Source organism: Leucopleurus acutus, assembly GCF_964270905.1.
Source record: "Leucopleurus acutus genome assembly, chromosome: 20".
Lineage (NCBI taxonomy): Eukaryota > Metazoa > Chordata > Mammalia > Artiodactyla > Delphinidae > Leucopleurus > Leucopleurus acutus.
In genome coordinates, this window is record NC_139162.1 from 40,373,835 (window position 1) to 40,389,681 (window position 15,847).

The 15,847-nt window shown below is 46.6% G+C and overlaps 1 protein-coding gene across 1 annotated transcript in view; it reads right to left on the minus strand.

Moving 5' to 3' along the window:
* The window catches only part of TSHZ3 (teashirt zinc finger homeobox 3), a gene marked incomplete at both ends in the record, with an annotated part of 67,356 nt that extends 51,824 nt beyond the window's left edge, over positions 1 to 15,532 (minus strand). Inside the window, one exon of the mRNA XM_082861988.1 lies at positions 15,493 to 15,532. Within this exon, the coding sequence (XP_082718114.1) occupies positions 15,493 to 15,532 (40 nt within the window). The remainder of the gene's footprint in view (positions 1 to 15,492) is intronic.
* Between the last annotated feature and the right edge of the window lie 315 nt (positions 15,533 to 15,847).

The window sequence follows — 15,847 nt, forward strand, 5'->3', positions numbered from 1 at the left end:
CTAACTTGAGCTCACAGGCCAGGCCAGAGCGATGGGCTCCAAGGAGCCTGAAGCAGACTGTGTGTCCCGGCATCGGGACCACCTGTGACCAGCCAGGTTCCCTTTAACCTTGGCCAGTGAGTTCCCGTTAAAAATGGCCCCGCCATCCACCTAAGCCAGGTTCCCGCACGAAAGCTAATAAGTACGTGTTTGTTGAACTGAAAAATCATTACCACAGAACACGTCAAGTAATGAAAGATGTTTTCCTTGGAGAAATGTTAAATACTTCACTTCTTTCACAAGGAATGAGTACATGTGTTTCCAAATAATACTCTTCTCTCTCCCCACCCACACTTCAGCAGAAAGTCTGAAGTTCCTGGACCCAATTTGAACAAGCTCATGTGGCAGGCCTCTCAGAACCAAGAGCATGCTGTTATTTTATTATTTTCCTTTGCCCAGCTAACCATGTGTTTGTTCTATTGCTTACTCACCTAACCATCTCGGTAGGAACCTCAGGCACATAGCCGAGTGTCCCTGCTGCCTTACTATTTTATACGGAAAAGCAAGCGAAAATACCACCACCACTGCCTCATAGATTACCCCGCCGTGGTCTTCGCTAACTAGTATATATGAAAGAGCCATTTCACTCCAGGCCCAGAGCAAAAACAAAGGCAGGAAATGGAATGCCAAGAAAGGGGAACATTTCATCACAGGAAAACCCCTGGGAACCCCATCTTCTCTCCCAAATAGGAATCCTCGCCCCCTTTTAAAAGCTCTTCCTTGAGCAGATGAGTAGTAACTAGTGCAACTTACTTAGGCTGTTCCGAGGTCTTTTGAGTGTTTCAAAATGCCTTTACCTACAGGGAGTCCCACTGGGTAAGCTGTGCTTTCTTTCTGTGGGTGGCATCCTAAGGCTTCAGCGGGGTGGGGACCAAGCCTGCTTTGGGTCTAAGGCAGCTGAGCTGGGAAAACCCAAAATGACTTCCAGGTAACCTTGTCTCGTGGAACTGAGAGGGAAATGCCTATCGTTTAGAAGAACACTCAAATATCAAGTTGGCGTGGGGGTCAGTGCAGTCCTGGGTTTTCTCACTGTCACAATGACTTTGAACAGGGTACTCTATCCTGGCACACCCTTGCGACACAAGAGACCCGTGTCTGTTCCCCCTCCCTTGTCAAGGGGAGACGCTGAAATTCTGGTCAAAATGGACACTCATAAAACCAAAACCTCTAAAGAGTAAGCAACCCACCCTTCCCTTGGGGCCCCTCTCTCTGTCTCTCATTTATTTTGTGCATCATTTAAACAGATGCCAGGGGTTACTGGAGAGGACATTAGATCCCAGCCACAGCTCCAGAAAAAACAACCTGCACCAACTTCTCCACACTTGAAGACTTTCCCTTTTTCCCCTGGGTTTTGTTTCCCTTTTTTATGGGGAAGCAAATTTCAATCTGATTTCACCAGCACTAAAGGTTGATACTTTTTATCTGTGAATTCACAAAGCTACCATAAGTGACTCCCACAGAACTCTCTTCCTTTGCCCTTCCCTGATGAGCCACCACATTTTGGAACTGCTCTGGTTGACATTAGGCAACGTGTTTTCTCAGCAGTTATTTGGAATGGGGAGATGGCAACTACAGGAATTTCTCTTCAAGCGCCAAAAGGAACTACCCCCACTGCCCATCTCCAAACAGCCAGAGCTCATGGGTGACAGGAGGGCCTCTTGACTCCCCGAACTCCATAAGCTACCTAACTGAAGCTCTCCAGCCCCAGCCAGGCATCTTCTGGCATCGCTGGCTCTCCAACGGCACAGCCCTTGTAGGTCAAGGGCAGGCATTACCCAAGAAAATGTTGAACTTCAAGGGACAACCGCTATGTGGTCAGGAAACTCCCAGCTTTACTCAAAGGCTCAGAAGGCCACCAGGGGATAGCAGCTCAAGGACTCAAGCAGAAACTTGAAGTCAAAGTCATCCATCTCCTGGAGGTCAAGTTCTGAACAAGAACGCTCCTCCAGCCACCTGAACAGGTGACATGTCTCTGAGGGGCTCCAGCAAGCCAGGCGGGTGCTTTTTTCTAATCTGAATATTTCTTTCTTTCTCTCTCTCTCTCACCAAAAGGCCAGAGTGGTGGTTTTGTCACCCCTAGCGGGCTCCCAGTGTACCAAGGGAGAAGGTGGACATCACACCATGAGGGATAGCCCCTGGGGACTCCCATGTGATGCTTGGCAACCCATCCCCAGGGCTGCTGTGCATGGGGAGCTGAGGGATGGGGTTCTTGATCTGCTACACCCTGAAAACGGTGTCCAACTAAAAAAAAAAGTGTGACTTTCTTCCTTCTCAGGAATTCTAATATTCAAAGCCTTTTTTCCTCCTGCTAATTTTAGAAGTCCTGCTATTCTTTGGGAGGAGAATGGTGTGAAAATCAAGCATAGTATCCAAAAATAAAAGAGTAGCTGTGTTTCAGGGCGTGCAGCATATTTAACCGAAAAGCAACGCCAGATACGCCACTTTCTATTGAGTCTTTAATACATTTTCCAATTTCTCCAGAATATTTTAGCTTCAGAAAAGGCAAGGATGAACTTCCTAATCTATGAATATTTTTGTGACTGAAATGGGCACCCAAAATTATTTCTGGATGGTAAGTGGGGATCTTTTCAGAATGTGATGCCAGGTGATCGCTCAGGATCTGAGTCACTGGTGCGCTTCCTGGGGCCACACCAAGATGGATTACAAGTTCCCATTCGGGACCTAGAGCATGTTCCATTTAGAGCATGTTCCCAGGCAGGTGAAATGATACAGTGCTCTCTCCATGGACCCTGAAGGTGGACTTCATGGCATGCTTTGCAAGTCTCCCATCTTCACTAAAAAAAAAAAAAAAAAAAAAAAAAAAAAAAATTCTTGTGATCTAAGGAATTCACTTGTCTAGACTCCCTGGGACTGTGGAGTGGCATGTGGTCCAGGTTTGCAGGCTCCACTCCTGTTCCTCGGGTCTGAAGCTCTCCTGAATGGCCCAGCGTGACGGCTAGGGGAGCTTAGAGGAAGGATGCTGGGAGGCTACCTGAAGACCCCAGCCATGCCTCCTCCAGCCAGGGAAGCCAGAGATTTGTGACAGAAAGTTAGAACTCTGTGTCAAGCCCTTCATGCAAACAATAAATATTACTTCTGCCCATAATCGGACTTTTCTCCAGCATCGTCTTTGAATGTTGAACCTTTTTCAATTAATTAAAAACTATGCACTGTAGAGTGCATATTTTATCAGCCCTCAGCTGCTTAAGTGTCTAGAAAAGACCAGGCAGTTTTTCTTTCTTTCTTTCTTTTTTTTTTTTTTTTTTCCAGGCAACCCAGAGCAAGTACTTGCAAGGGTCATATCTTTTTAATTATCTTTTCTCTCTTTGATTAATTATTCCGTCTGACAATAGCGTGTTTCTAATGCTATTCACCTGCCTTTGATGATTGACAACTTTTCTGTCTGATTCAGAGCAAACAGCTGCTGCCACAATCTCCTAGCAACCCGGGTGTGATGGATGAGCCCCCAAGATGGATGGCTGCAATAAATCATGTCTCCAGCCATAAAACTGAGAAAAGGGGATAAGAAGAGAAGCGAACAAAAAACAAAACAAGGTTTCTTCCCATGAGTGCACTCAGTTCCTTACCAATTACACCTGAAATGGACTTTGCACCTATTAATAGCAAAGTTTTCCTAATCAGTAAAAATGGGATGATGCATTTGTATCCAAGGTGTTTACAATTGTTCCTGCAAATTGGCACTTGTACTCCAATTACCTCCAACACTGCCCAAGTGCAAGGGCAGAGGATCAAAGTTTTTGCTTTCTTCCTTGAAGTCTCGGCAAGAAACAATATCATCTTTCTGTTGTCAGATGTGATCCCAGGCACCAACAAAGGATATAAATCTGATTCTACCTGATTTTTGGCAGCAGCTGGACAACACCAAAAGTGAATCCTAAGTCCGCCTGTGCACAGTGTCAGGCTGCTAATAAAGTTATTTCAAAATAAACAGACACATACACACACACACAAAGTTGCATGGAGTTGGTGAGTGAATACGCCACGTTCCCATTTGTTTCCCGTTCACGGGAGATACAGGCTTTTTACACGTCAGGGAAAAGTTTGTCCAAGAAAGCAGCAAGATACGAACGTTCAGCCCTTCCACAAATTCTCGATTCTCATTTCTTTAGATAAAAAACGACCCCGGTCTAACTTTCTGTCCCATCATTTTTTTAAATTAATGTCCACACGAAAAGTCATACAAGAAGCCCTAAATTTAATTAGCGGACCCAAATAAAGTCACATATTTAATAGAATGCCTGACAATTAAATTTGCACTATCGGGGCTCTCCTAGCGGAGGAGACGGAGCAGGGAGGCCAGCAGTTTCTGTTTCCCTTTTACCACCGGGAAACCAGCGGCAGGCCTCTAAAGCAGGAGGGGGAAAGGCCGCTTTACTGATGCTTCCCAGCAGCTGGGGGCCCAGTCAGTGAGCCAGCCTGCGTCCCTACGTCCTTCCAGTAGGTGGGGGTGTCCCAGAGCAGAGCTCAGGGTGCAAAAGAACCAGAAGTGATTAGCCGGTGGGGCCTGGAAACAGCTGTCCACATCAGTCCTGGCAGGGGTCTGCGGGGGCCTGCGGAGGGGGACCGAGTGCAGACACAAAATGGGGGGAAGCTGCTGGGAGCAGGGACAGGGTTAGATCATTTTTTAACTGAAATATTCCTGGGACGTGGAAGTCTATGTTTCTTCATTCTCGCACTGCTAACCAAGCCAACCGGTGTTATTATTATTTTTTGAATAGTTATATTGTGCTAAGCTTTGCAGATACAGATTTTTTTTTTTTTAACCATGTCACAGAGTTTAAAAAATCAGGCAAGGGTCCTGGCTTCGGCAAGTACAGCTCTGTTTATATTTTAATGTTTCATACGTGACTGCCTCTGTTGGGGAAGAGAGAGAGAGACAGAGAGAGAGAGAGAGAGAGAGAGAGAGAGAGAGAGAGAGAGAAGTTGCCTGTTAGCTTTAGTGTAAATCACAGATACTTCATTTTTCCTTGTGTCCTTGGAAATTATTCAAAATTAAACCGTCCCTCCTTTATGGGAGGTGGTGTCTTCTGTATTGTAAATGGGAGGGCCTGTGTCTGGTCAGCAGCAATGATAATTCAAGGCCAATCGATGGAAACACACACGCACGCGCACACACACACACACACACACACAGGCCCCTACCCTGCCCCGGCTCTTCCAACTCTCAAGTTACAGGTTTACACGGCAAGTCTAAATAATATTCAAAATGATAAATGGCACCCTAAGCCCAGGATTCACCATCAATCTTTTTTTAAGGAACATCCATCTTCAATAACGCATGTCTGAATCATGTGAAGCCAGGAGCCCTGAGCTTCATTTATACCACCCCGCACTAGCCAGGGAGGCTGAATGATACCTGTCAGCCCTGCTTGCTCTTCTTCTTTTTTTTTTTTCCCTTGACTACTAAAGGGGGAGAAATAAAAGAAGGAAAAACAGAGAAAAGGAATGTGGGGGGGGGGTGGGGGAAGTGAGAAGAGCGTCAGAGGCTGAGCTGTGTGGCTCAGCAGACAATGTGAAAGAACATAACCTCGTCCATGCCTCTGCCAATCTCGTGCCCGCCCCGCCACACGCCCAGCCATCCATACGAAGCAGGCTCTCCTCCCTTCGCCCCTGAGTCTCCTCTCTCCTCCCTCTCGCCAAATCAGCAGTGCTCTCTCTGCAAGCCAGCCGTACTGTGTACAGTGGGAGGAGGACGACGACGAGGCAGCATCACATGGACCGGGCTTCCCCTCCCCTCCCCGTGTCTGGCTGGGGCCCATATGATAAATGACATATGTCATTCTGTCAGGAGGGAAGGGTGGGTCAGTGATGTATGACTCCGCTGAAAAGGAAATCGACTCTTTGGCATGGCGCAGCTCTTCACCGGGATCTAGTTTCAGAACTCTGAAATGAATTCTCCGACGTTTCAAGTGCATACTTAGGGCAGGCTGATGGGAGGCCTGGGGAAATCACACTTTTATCCTCCCCCTGCCCTTCTGATGGCAAGGGAGGGGGAAAAAAAAAAAACAACCACGGCTCTGCCACTGGATACCTGCAAAAGGCCACACGCGTGTCAAAGTCCCCAGCAGTCACACACCACGGGTTATTAAAAAATGTGACTTTGGAGGCAAAAAAAAGGAAAAGAAATGAAGTGGAGTAAGGTTGGTCCTTTTATTTATTTATTTTTTCATGGCAAAGGGCTGACACAAAAGCAAGATAAAAATTAGCATGTTTGAAGTAATCGTCCGCAGCTTGACATCTGCATAGTAAATTTTAAAGGAAAAAAATGTGTCAGACAGCCCTGAGCCGCTTCGCCCTCCCCCCTTTCATTAGCTCACTGCCAGGGTGGCACTGCTGAACCTCATTACGGCAAGAGGATTTATGAAGCTGAACCCAATGGCAAAGAAAAGGCATCTGTCAATAATTGTAGGGAGCTGCACTCACAGCTTTGAAATCTCATTAAGTATGCAGTTATCAGGCATAAAGATCAAAAACATTACTCAACTCCGACAGAATCTTATGGAGGAACATTAATTAGCAACAGGCCTACAGTACAAAAAAAAAAAAACACACAGACTTCCTCTCACACCTGCCCAACCCACAAACCTAAAGCAACACTCCCCCTCCCGCCCGAAAAAAAATAATTCCCAGCATCTGAGACTGATCAAGAACATGAAACAAGAGAGACACATACAGAAAGGGGGAGAGGGAGGGAAGGGGTGGGCGGCGGGGAGGGAGGGAGGAGAGAGGAGGGCGGGGAAATTCAGTTGAGAAAGGCTTGGTGGTGAGGAGAGAAAAGGAAGAAGCTGTCAAACTTGAGAAGGATGTCAGCACTGGCCCTGATTACAGGGGCCTATGGAGTTCTCAGACCTTTTATCATCCTCACCATCAAAACCAGCTGAAAGTCACCGCAGGAGGGCTGGTGGCTGGCCCGATGCAGCCCAGGCCCAGGCTGGGACCCCCAGACCCTGTCCTCGGCCCCTGTTCACCTGGCCCGCCGGGATGCTAGGCCTGGTGCCCAGGAGACAGGCCCTGCCCAGCCTTCCGCAGCACCCTGATTTCCCAGCCTGTTCTGCAGCCAGCCCGTGAGAGCAACAGCCAGACCCAGCTCCCTGGGCCTCAGGCACAGTCGAGGGAACCACTTGCTGTCACTGCATCTCAGCACCATCCGCAAACACCTTTTTCTTCCTCCAAAGAAGAAGAGGCATCCCCTTCTCCCACATCCACTTTCCCTTATTTTCTTTCTGTGTATGCCTGATTTACAGACTCCATGCCTTACAACACACCGAAAAACAAAATATAAATGCAGAGAATTCACACCCAAGCCTTCAGGCCAACACTGGGTCATGAGACCTCTCGGCCTTTGTAGTACAAGAGACAGGGCCCGGCTGATGACGGGGGGTCAAACCTCCCTGCTAGGTTGATTCCTGGTTATCCACAGGGAGAAAATTAAACGACAAGGTTCCTCTCCCACCACATCCTCCACCTCCTGCAAGCTATGATGGCAAAGAAGAATTCGAACGTGGTTGGAAACATCCCGCAAGAACTGTGTGCTTGGGGTCTCTGGCAAACTTATGTCCTACAGTGGCCTGGATCCAGGGTAGGTGCATGGAGATGTGGCAGGGGGAGTCTCAAAGGTGACTCAGGTTTCTGTCAAACAGGCGACGTCGGCCAGCTCCATGGCGGGATGTGCAACAGTCAGGCACGGTCCTCAGATGCCCCCATGAAAGGTGTATAACAATAGCAATAAATAATAATAATAAAGCCTATGTTCTGTGCTAATTTCCCTTATTGCACTGTTACAGAAAGGTGGCTTTCTCTTGTTACCCATAAGCACATGCTCCTATGTTCTCTGTCTCTCTCTCTCTCTCACACACATACACACACACACACACACACGTGCACACACAGCACTTCCCATAATCCCACACCATGAGGATGAGAAAACCTACAGAACAGCCTCTCCCCTGATCTGAAAACTCCACTCTCATTCTTCTCTGAGCTCCTCTTCCATTCCTATACCTCTTACTTCATTCCATAGGCCCTTCTGAAGTGTTTACCTGTCTCCTCTCCAGAAATAATGGTCACCTTAATTAGCCACATCTTTAAGGAAAGGGGAACTAAGATTCCTAGGCAACCAACCTGAAGACCCTTTCAAGCCAAGGCCCATCCTTTCCAATCACTGACTCTCCTTTGGAATATCAATGAATACAGCTCGGATAAATTGTCACCTATGACCGAAAAGAGTTGAGAACGCTTGTCTACAAACCAGACTTGACGAGATGGAATTTTAGCAGGAGTGTTACAATAAGGTGTTTATATTTTTTATGTGCTTACCATATCACCTTTATTATGTGTAACATCAAAGTGATTATAGCAATTACATTTAACAGAATTAATTACAGAACTTCCCATCATCCCGGGATACATAATGCATTAGAGGTAAGGCAAAGAAAGAAAACATCTTGATTGTAGTAACTATTGTTGGTGTGTATTTTCCCTGGCAGCAGTGCCAAACCAACTGCAGCTTTCAGGAAGGGCAGGGCAATGGAGACGGAGAGCTTTAATCAAAAATGAGGTATATTCCCCTTAACTTAAGTAACACTTTTGCCTAATAATATGTTGGCGCTATTGGACATATAAAATCAATTTAATTTTTTAAGCATGAATCTTTAAAAGGCACTGGTTAATCCACCCAACCAATGTTACTACATAAAGGAGAAAACACATGGGTGAAAGACTTACAAGCCTTTACGTATGCAAAATAAATTCACTCAAGGCTTCATTAATATTAATTTAAATTCAAAACCCATTTACATTAAATTGTTCATTAAAAATTGCCTATTTTATGCAACATGCATTCCTCAAAGAACTCAGAGGAAACTGAATACATAGGACTAGATTTAATGACGGGGATGGAAAATCAAAAGGAAATGAATTGGAGTCATTTCATGTATATTACCAAACAGCCCTTTGCTCTCCAAGGGATGGGATCCAGTTTGGGGAAAAAACAGGCATTCAAAGTAGTTTGCTTTCTGCTACTATAAACTTGTGAACGTGACCTTCCGGTCTACCCAAGAGGAAGAAGAAAACAAGAGAAATTGGTGGAATGGAAACCAGTCCAAGACCAGACTGGGGAAGGAAGCAGGTACCACCTCAGAATCTCACCTGGACTTACAGCATGGAGAGTTAGGCTTGCTTTTTAAAAAGTTAAATTAGGGAACATTTGCCAGTACCCATCTTGGTCTAGAATTAATAGTTTCTCTCTCCCTATTCACTCCGCCCCCTGCAATCCTTTATTCCCAAGCAAGGGAATCAGGAAGATGATGACAAGAAGTTGGTGAGTTCCTTGCTTTGGCGCCCTCCCCCTTGAAGACAATCTGAACTTACACTGTTTCCCCAACAGCTGTTCTGGATGAAGAAAACACAGTCATAATTAATAACATGTGTCCTGACAGTATGAATTAATAATTTATCATTAAGCCCAAACAAATTTAAATTATTCTTCAAGAGCCACACCTTAGCACATTTGAGAAAAATAAGGTAAGGAGATGGTCAAAAAGTCCGGGCAATGTGACCTTCAGAAAAATGCTTTCCCGACCCCCAATACGTCTCTTAGTCCACTCTTGTTGAAATACTAAAATAATTTACAGAATTGAAAGTAATTAAACCCGAGAATCTAAGTGCTGATCAAATCAAGTGTATGTGCTCAAAATGTCTTTTTTTAAATGGGGCTTATAAAATATTCACTATTTGGTCAAGGACACTGTGTAATCTTTCTAATAAAGATTCCTAAAAGTGGAGTATGACAGTCGTTCAGGCAAGTGGTCATAAGCAGATTATGCTCTATTACTGTTTTATTTTTTTACTTCCAAAAACGCATAGCGTCTTTCTAATCACAAACAGTAACCTGCATTTTTACACCCATGTCTAACGTAAATGTTTACAAATGTTGAAAAATTTGAGAAAGCTACCAGATCTATGTATCCGTTCCTTAAAATTCAGGTAGAAGACTCCAGCAAGAAAAAGAAATATTCATAGCCATTGTTTAGTAGAATTTGAAAATTAATTTAATGACTAACTGCAAATACTGGAAACTAGAATTAATCTGTCTAGATTTTTTTTAAAGGCTTACAGACGTTTAAATGCAAGTATCGGGACACTTTATCAACCTAACATAAAATTGTCATCTTATCTTATTATGTGACTATTTTATGCATGTGTCAAAAGAATTTAAAAATGACTGCCTGTCTATTGAGTCTAATTACAACTGCACATTATCTGTCTCGATGTACCAGTCCATACCATTGTTACCAAATACAATATATTGTATTCACCTTTCATTTTTAACTTCAGACAGAGAAACCACAATTTGGAGCATAACTAGAACACACACATACACACACACACGCACACACACACACTGAACACCTGAGAGGGTCCGGGGTGAGTGATACCACTGTGTTGTTCTGTCCTATTTCCTTGCACGGGCTGCAGGATGATGGTACAGGGGTGTTACAAAAGAGCTTCTCTGAAAGGCCTACCTACCTGGGCTGCACAAAAACACAGAAGGTAGACACACACCCTATTTTTTTTTTTCTACTACAAGACTAAAGCTATTTTTATAGTTTGTCCAGTGACAGGCAGGAATAAAAATGGGCCAGCAGGAAAGCCTCACAAACTACACTCGGCATAACTGGCCTGCTCCTGTTACTGGATTAAACATGGCTGTGGGGCACCAGGACCAGGGCTCCCTATCCTCTCCCTGCTCCTTCCCCGCCTGCATCCACAGCCCTCGCCCGGCCTGGCTCTGCCAGACACCAGGGAAAGACAAAGGCCCCCAAAAAGGGCCAGGCGCTTCGCCCTCAAGAAGGTGACCCTTCTCTCTCCAGAAACCCAGAAGGGGAGGGCAGGGAAACGAAGGGTTTTCATTCTGGGAACTCACCTGGGTTTCACGGCATTTCCCCCGGCCCTGAGCAGTCACTTTTCATTCTAATCAGTTTACAAAACAATCTTTAGTTAAAAAAAAAAAAAAAAGAGGAAAAATGCAGACTTGCGAGGCAATTTGGGGAATAACTGCTGATACATCAGTTATTGACTACCTGGCTCCTGTTTACGAGCACGCTCAAGGCAAAACTGAGAACAAAATGACAACATCAACTGCTCACAATCAAGGGTGGCCCTGGAGAGCACTGAAGCCCTAACTGACAGTTGTCAAGATAATGGGGGCACAGCAGCTGATTCGGGAAGCTTCTCTCCCCTGTGTGGATGTCCAGGGGAATAGCCTTGCCTCCTGCCCTCTTTGTTTTTCCCCTTCAGCTTCTTGATTTCTCTTTTTTTAGAATTTACATTGCTCCTTTCATTTTGTAGGAAAAGGGGTGCGGGGAATCACAGAGCGACCAAAACCAGTCATTTTGTCACCTTGCTACAGGGTAGAACGTCTGTCCAAAGGAAAGACGTGTGGCAGGTTTGAGAGCAAATAAATTCCCAAGGCTGATGCCGAAATGCCATCCTGAATGCTCCATGTACTTCCAAGAGAGAAAAGCTCCTCTCTGGAGCTGCCTGGTATGTGGACGAGACTTAGGAAGGCTGGGATGGTGTTACTTGGACACCGCCAGGTGTGCCACCTTTTAATTTGCCCGTGTCTACCGGCAAAGTAAACCCCCCCAGGCTATGCCACCATGAGCTTATCCTACTCCTTGGGGACCCACAGTGATCTGTTACCCCAGCAGGTCCTAAGGGCTCCAAACCACTTTGACAGAAGTCAAGATGCGTGAAGGTTTACCTTTGCAGTGGGACCACCTAAGAACTCCATGGAAGGTTATTCTCTTTCACCAAATAAGACTCAAAAGGTCAGTGGCAAGTTGTCGTTTGTTGGATTGTTTTTTTTTTTTTTTTTGAGGGGAGGGTGGAGTGTAGGCAATGGCTTTTAATGATTTTACACTTCCTTCCAGAAAATGAACAGGAAAGAATAAAACGTGATCTGCTATTAAGTACTGCTTGACTTTCTTTTCCGGTATTATCAAAAAATACTTGTTGAAAAACAAATGCTACACATAGGAGAGTGGGAAAATGGTCGTTTTGCCCAAAGGACAGGGGCCTCTGTAACCCCGCTCCTCTGAACTTCTACAGGCAATAGCTTTTGTCCAGCACAAATGTACAGCCCTTTAAAATTACACGCCTGGAGAAAGGAAACTCCTGCCCAGGTTTCTCTTCAGCAGGTGAAGAAATTTCTCTCTCCCCTTTAAGAAAAGACACTAAGCCGTGCATAATTTCTATCAAAAACAGAGAAATCCTAAAGGGCAGAAATACGTCTTTTCAGGGATTCTTGGAGCCTGCTTTGGCCTTCTGGAGAACAGTGTTACATTTGGCCTAGATGTAAAAACTGTGTGCACCTGTGTGCTATGTCTGCACGCTCTCCCCAGCTCTCAGCCCTTTGTGGTTGTTATTCTACCCCCAGACCATTAAAAGGGCCCTAATTCCTATGACATGATTATCCAGGTACCAAAGCCCATTTGTCACCTGCAGCAGAAAATTGAGTTAATGCACAACTAAAGGCAGCCAGGACTGTGTAATATCAACTTGATTACATCAAACTAGCTGCAAACCTAATTCTGCTGGATGACACTGCGTCGAGCTTGTCATCTCCAATCATTAAAGCTGTCAGGAATCCATCAGGTTTACAGCTAATTAGGTGAACACTAATGAAGCTGGCAAAACAACTTTTCTTTTTTTATGGCTGAACGGACCTTTCAGTTTGGAGGGGGGAAAAATTCTCCAGTCTCCTCAAGGTTGCTGGGGAATGGATTTCCAGTTACCAATCAGCAGACATCTTTCTTTTTCCCCACTCTCTATCAGTACAAAGCAATCAATTTGTCAGCACTCCCAGTATGCCACAAACGCAGGCATGAACCTTATAACTTGCAGCTAAGAGAACTGAAAAAAGGAGAAAAAAATGGGAAGTTTCTTGTCCGTCCAAATAAACAAACAAACTCACACAGTGCACTTATTGGCCTGTGCATACTTATCACCAGCCTGGATGTGGAAGGTTTTTTTTATTCCTCCACTCTCCTAAATAAGTAGCCCTTCAGACATTCCCCCCCTCCTCCACACGTCCATTAGGCAGAGGCATTCTGATAAAGTAAATCCAAAACCCGGGTATGAGAAAGAAAAAAAGCACTCATGCTGCCAACTTCTGATTGACCATTAAGCTATTGATGAATGTGCCTGTCAGGAGAGAGACAATTAAATCAAATATGAAACAAAGTCGTTTTGACGGGTCATTTTGATAGAGCAAAACCATTCTTCCAGCTCCTATTAGTAGTGCAGTCAAGTTTTTATATAATGAATATTTCTTAACTGACCTGAGATTTCCTGGCTGGCTTTTTAAAAGGTGCAAAAAGGTCAGTGAACAGGTTGCTTTAAAAAAATAGATAAATAAAACCAACAGCACATTTCCTCCTCCTCTACTATTTTTAGCAGAAATTTATCAAATAAGAGTCTCAGATTGGCAAGGTGGGAGAGAAAAGATGAAGCAAAGGCGGAGAGGATTCTAAACCAAATGTAAAGATGCAGTCACATATGGTTCATTTGATTGAGGCACACAGATACCTTCAAATGTGCATCCAAAAAGGAAAGAAAAAAATCCCAAAGACTGGAAGCAGTCCAAGACACTCCTACTGCCCAACTTTGTGAAGGAGTCCTCCAAACTTTGAGAGTTTATTTTGGGTAGATAAGCTCATTGCTTGAGCTTGGAATTTAAAGTAGAAGATGGGATAGGCAAAAAGCACCAGCCAGGAGGTGACTTGAGAGGCAGTACCCTCCCTACAACCACTACTGGGATTTTCAAACTTTCTAAATTTGGGTAACCCTGAGGACAGAAAGCAAATTTTGTAATATATGCCCCAAACCAAGTCTGTTTTCTTCTACGATTTTCTTAGGACACTAACAGGACAGTACATTTTTGGGAGAAGAAAGAACAGCATTTCCTCTCTGTGATCCTGTGTGAGAAGACTCAAGTTCAGATGCAGCCGGTGTGTGAGCTCTACCGGCAGTGCCAGCTGAAGTGACAGAAATGACCATCACCATCACCCCCACTGCTACTACAGGCACTCTGGGGCAACATGGGTACCATACTTTCATCCAAAAAGGGCACCAGGCAATGCCCTGACCCTTCTCCCTCCCCTCCCTTCTTCCACAAAAGCAAAGAACAGAAAAGAAAGGAAGAGAAGGAAAAAAAAAAAAAAAAGGAAAGAAAAGAAACGAACCTCCACTTAACCCTCCCCTTCAGGCAGCATCTGAACCTCTGCACATCTGAGTGTTACTCATATCAAAATACATCCTGTCCATATGTGGTCCTCTCAGCAATCCGCCCCAAATCCCAGAAGTTGCACTGACAGGGCCCTAGTGACGTCACAGAGCTTGGCCTCACCATTTCAAGTGATTTATTGATGTTTATTGGGAATGAATAGATCAAAGGCAGCAGCATGATGGGCAATCAATCAGTCATCAAATCAAGGGTGGCAAAGGGCCAGAAACCCTTCTTCCAAGCAACATGCCCCCAACTGACATTATTGCAAAATAATGTTATGTGTGTGGGTTTTGTTTTGCTTTCAATGCTTTTTCCAGAAAAGAAAAAAAAAAAAAAACCCGGCTCAGTCTTAAAAGGAGTTGACACTCCTGGAAAAAAAAAAAAAAAAAGAGGCGGGGGGTGATGGGGAGAAAGTACTCTGACACGTCCCAGAACTAAGTGCTATGAGGAGATGAGGATGGGAGAAGCAGTGGAAGGAGGGTGGGGGTGAGCGAAAACAAACCGGGGAAAAGGGAACGCCAGCATCTAACATCGACTTGACAGTCATCTGACAATACCCAGACCCTGTGCGCTCTGCTTTCCACCGCTGTGCCCGGTTTGGGCCCAATAAATGAAGAATCAATCGGATTAGCAGTAAGGTGGCCGAAGGGACCCGCTCGCTCACTCGCTCGCTCTCTTTCGCTCGGCAGAGACACCAGGCAGTCCCCCGCCGGCCGGCCGCGGGAGGACACGGAAGGTGTCCCGGAGAACTCAGGTGACCCCGCCCGCCCCCACAGAAAGAGACAGAAGAGGGCTCCTTCCCATTCTCTCCGCGGCCAGGCAGAGAGCTGAGGAGGCAGGGACCCAGCCCGGCTCAGTTCGCCGCGAGCGAGCACGGTTCCCGAAGTGGGTGCGAGCGGGAAGGGGCGGGGGGGGGGGTTTGCAGAGCGCAGCGGGGCGTCCGGGGGGCGCCGGTCCGTGAGGCGGGCGCACGCACCAGACAGGAGAGCGGCGAGCGAGCCCGGCGCCCCGGAGTTACTCTGCGCGGCCAGAGCGAGAGGGGCGAGGAGCGGGGCAAGAAGCGGGGTCGCCGCCGGCTGGAGACGCGGGGCGAGGAGAGGAAGAGGAGGCGGAGGAGAGGAGGAAGGGGAAGCGGCTCGTACCTGCTGCGCGCCGGGGCGCCTGCTGCTTCCTCCTCGGCATGATGCTCCTCCGGCGACTGCCGCTGCCGCCGCCGCCGCCGCTGCCGGGCTGAGGAGAGGGAGGGAGGGGCGGCGGGCCCGCGGGGGGGCGAGGCGGGCCGGCTCTCAGCCTCCCCCCCGGAGAGCGGCCGCCCGCAGGATGCTGCTGAGCCCCGGCTCTCCGCGTCCCCCCCGCTCCGCGCTCCGCCGCGATCCCCGAACGTGCGGAGGGAAGAAGGAGGGCGGGAGAGGGAGGCGCGGGGAGGGAGGAGCGCGGGGGGAGGAGGAGGCAGAGGAGGAGGAGGTGGTGGAGGAGGAGGAGGAGGAGGACCGCGCT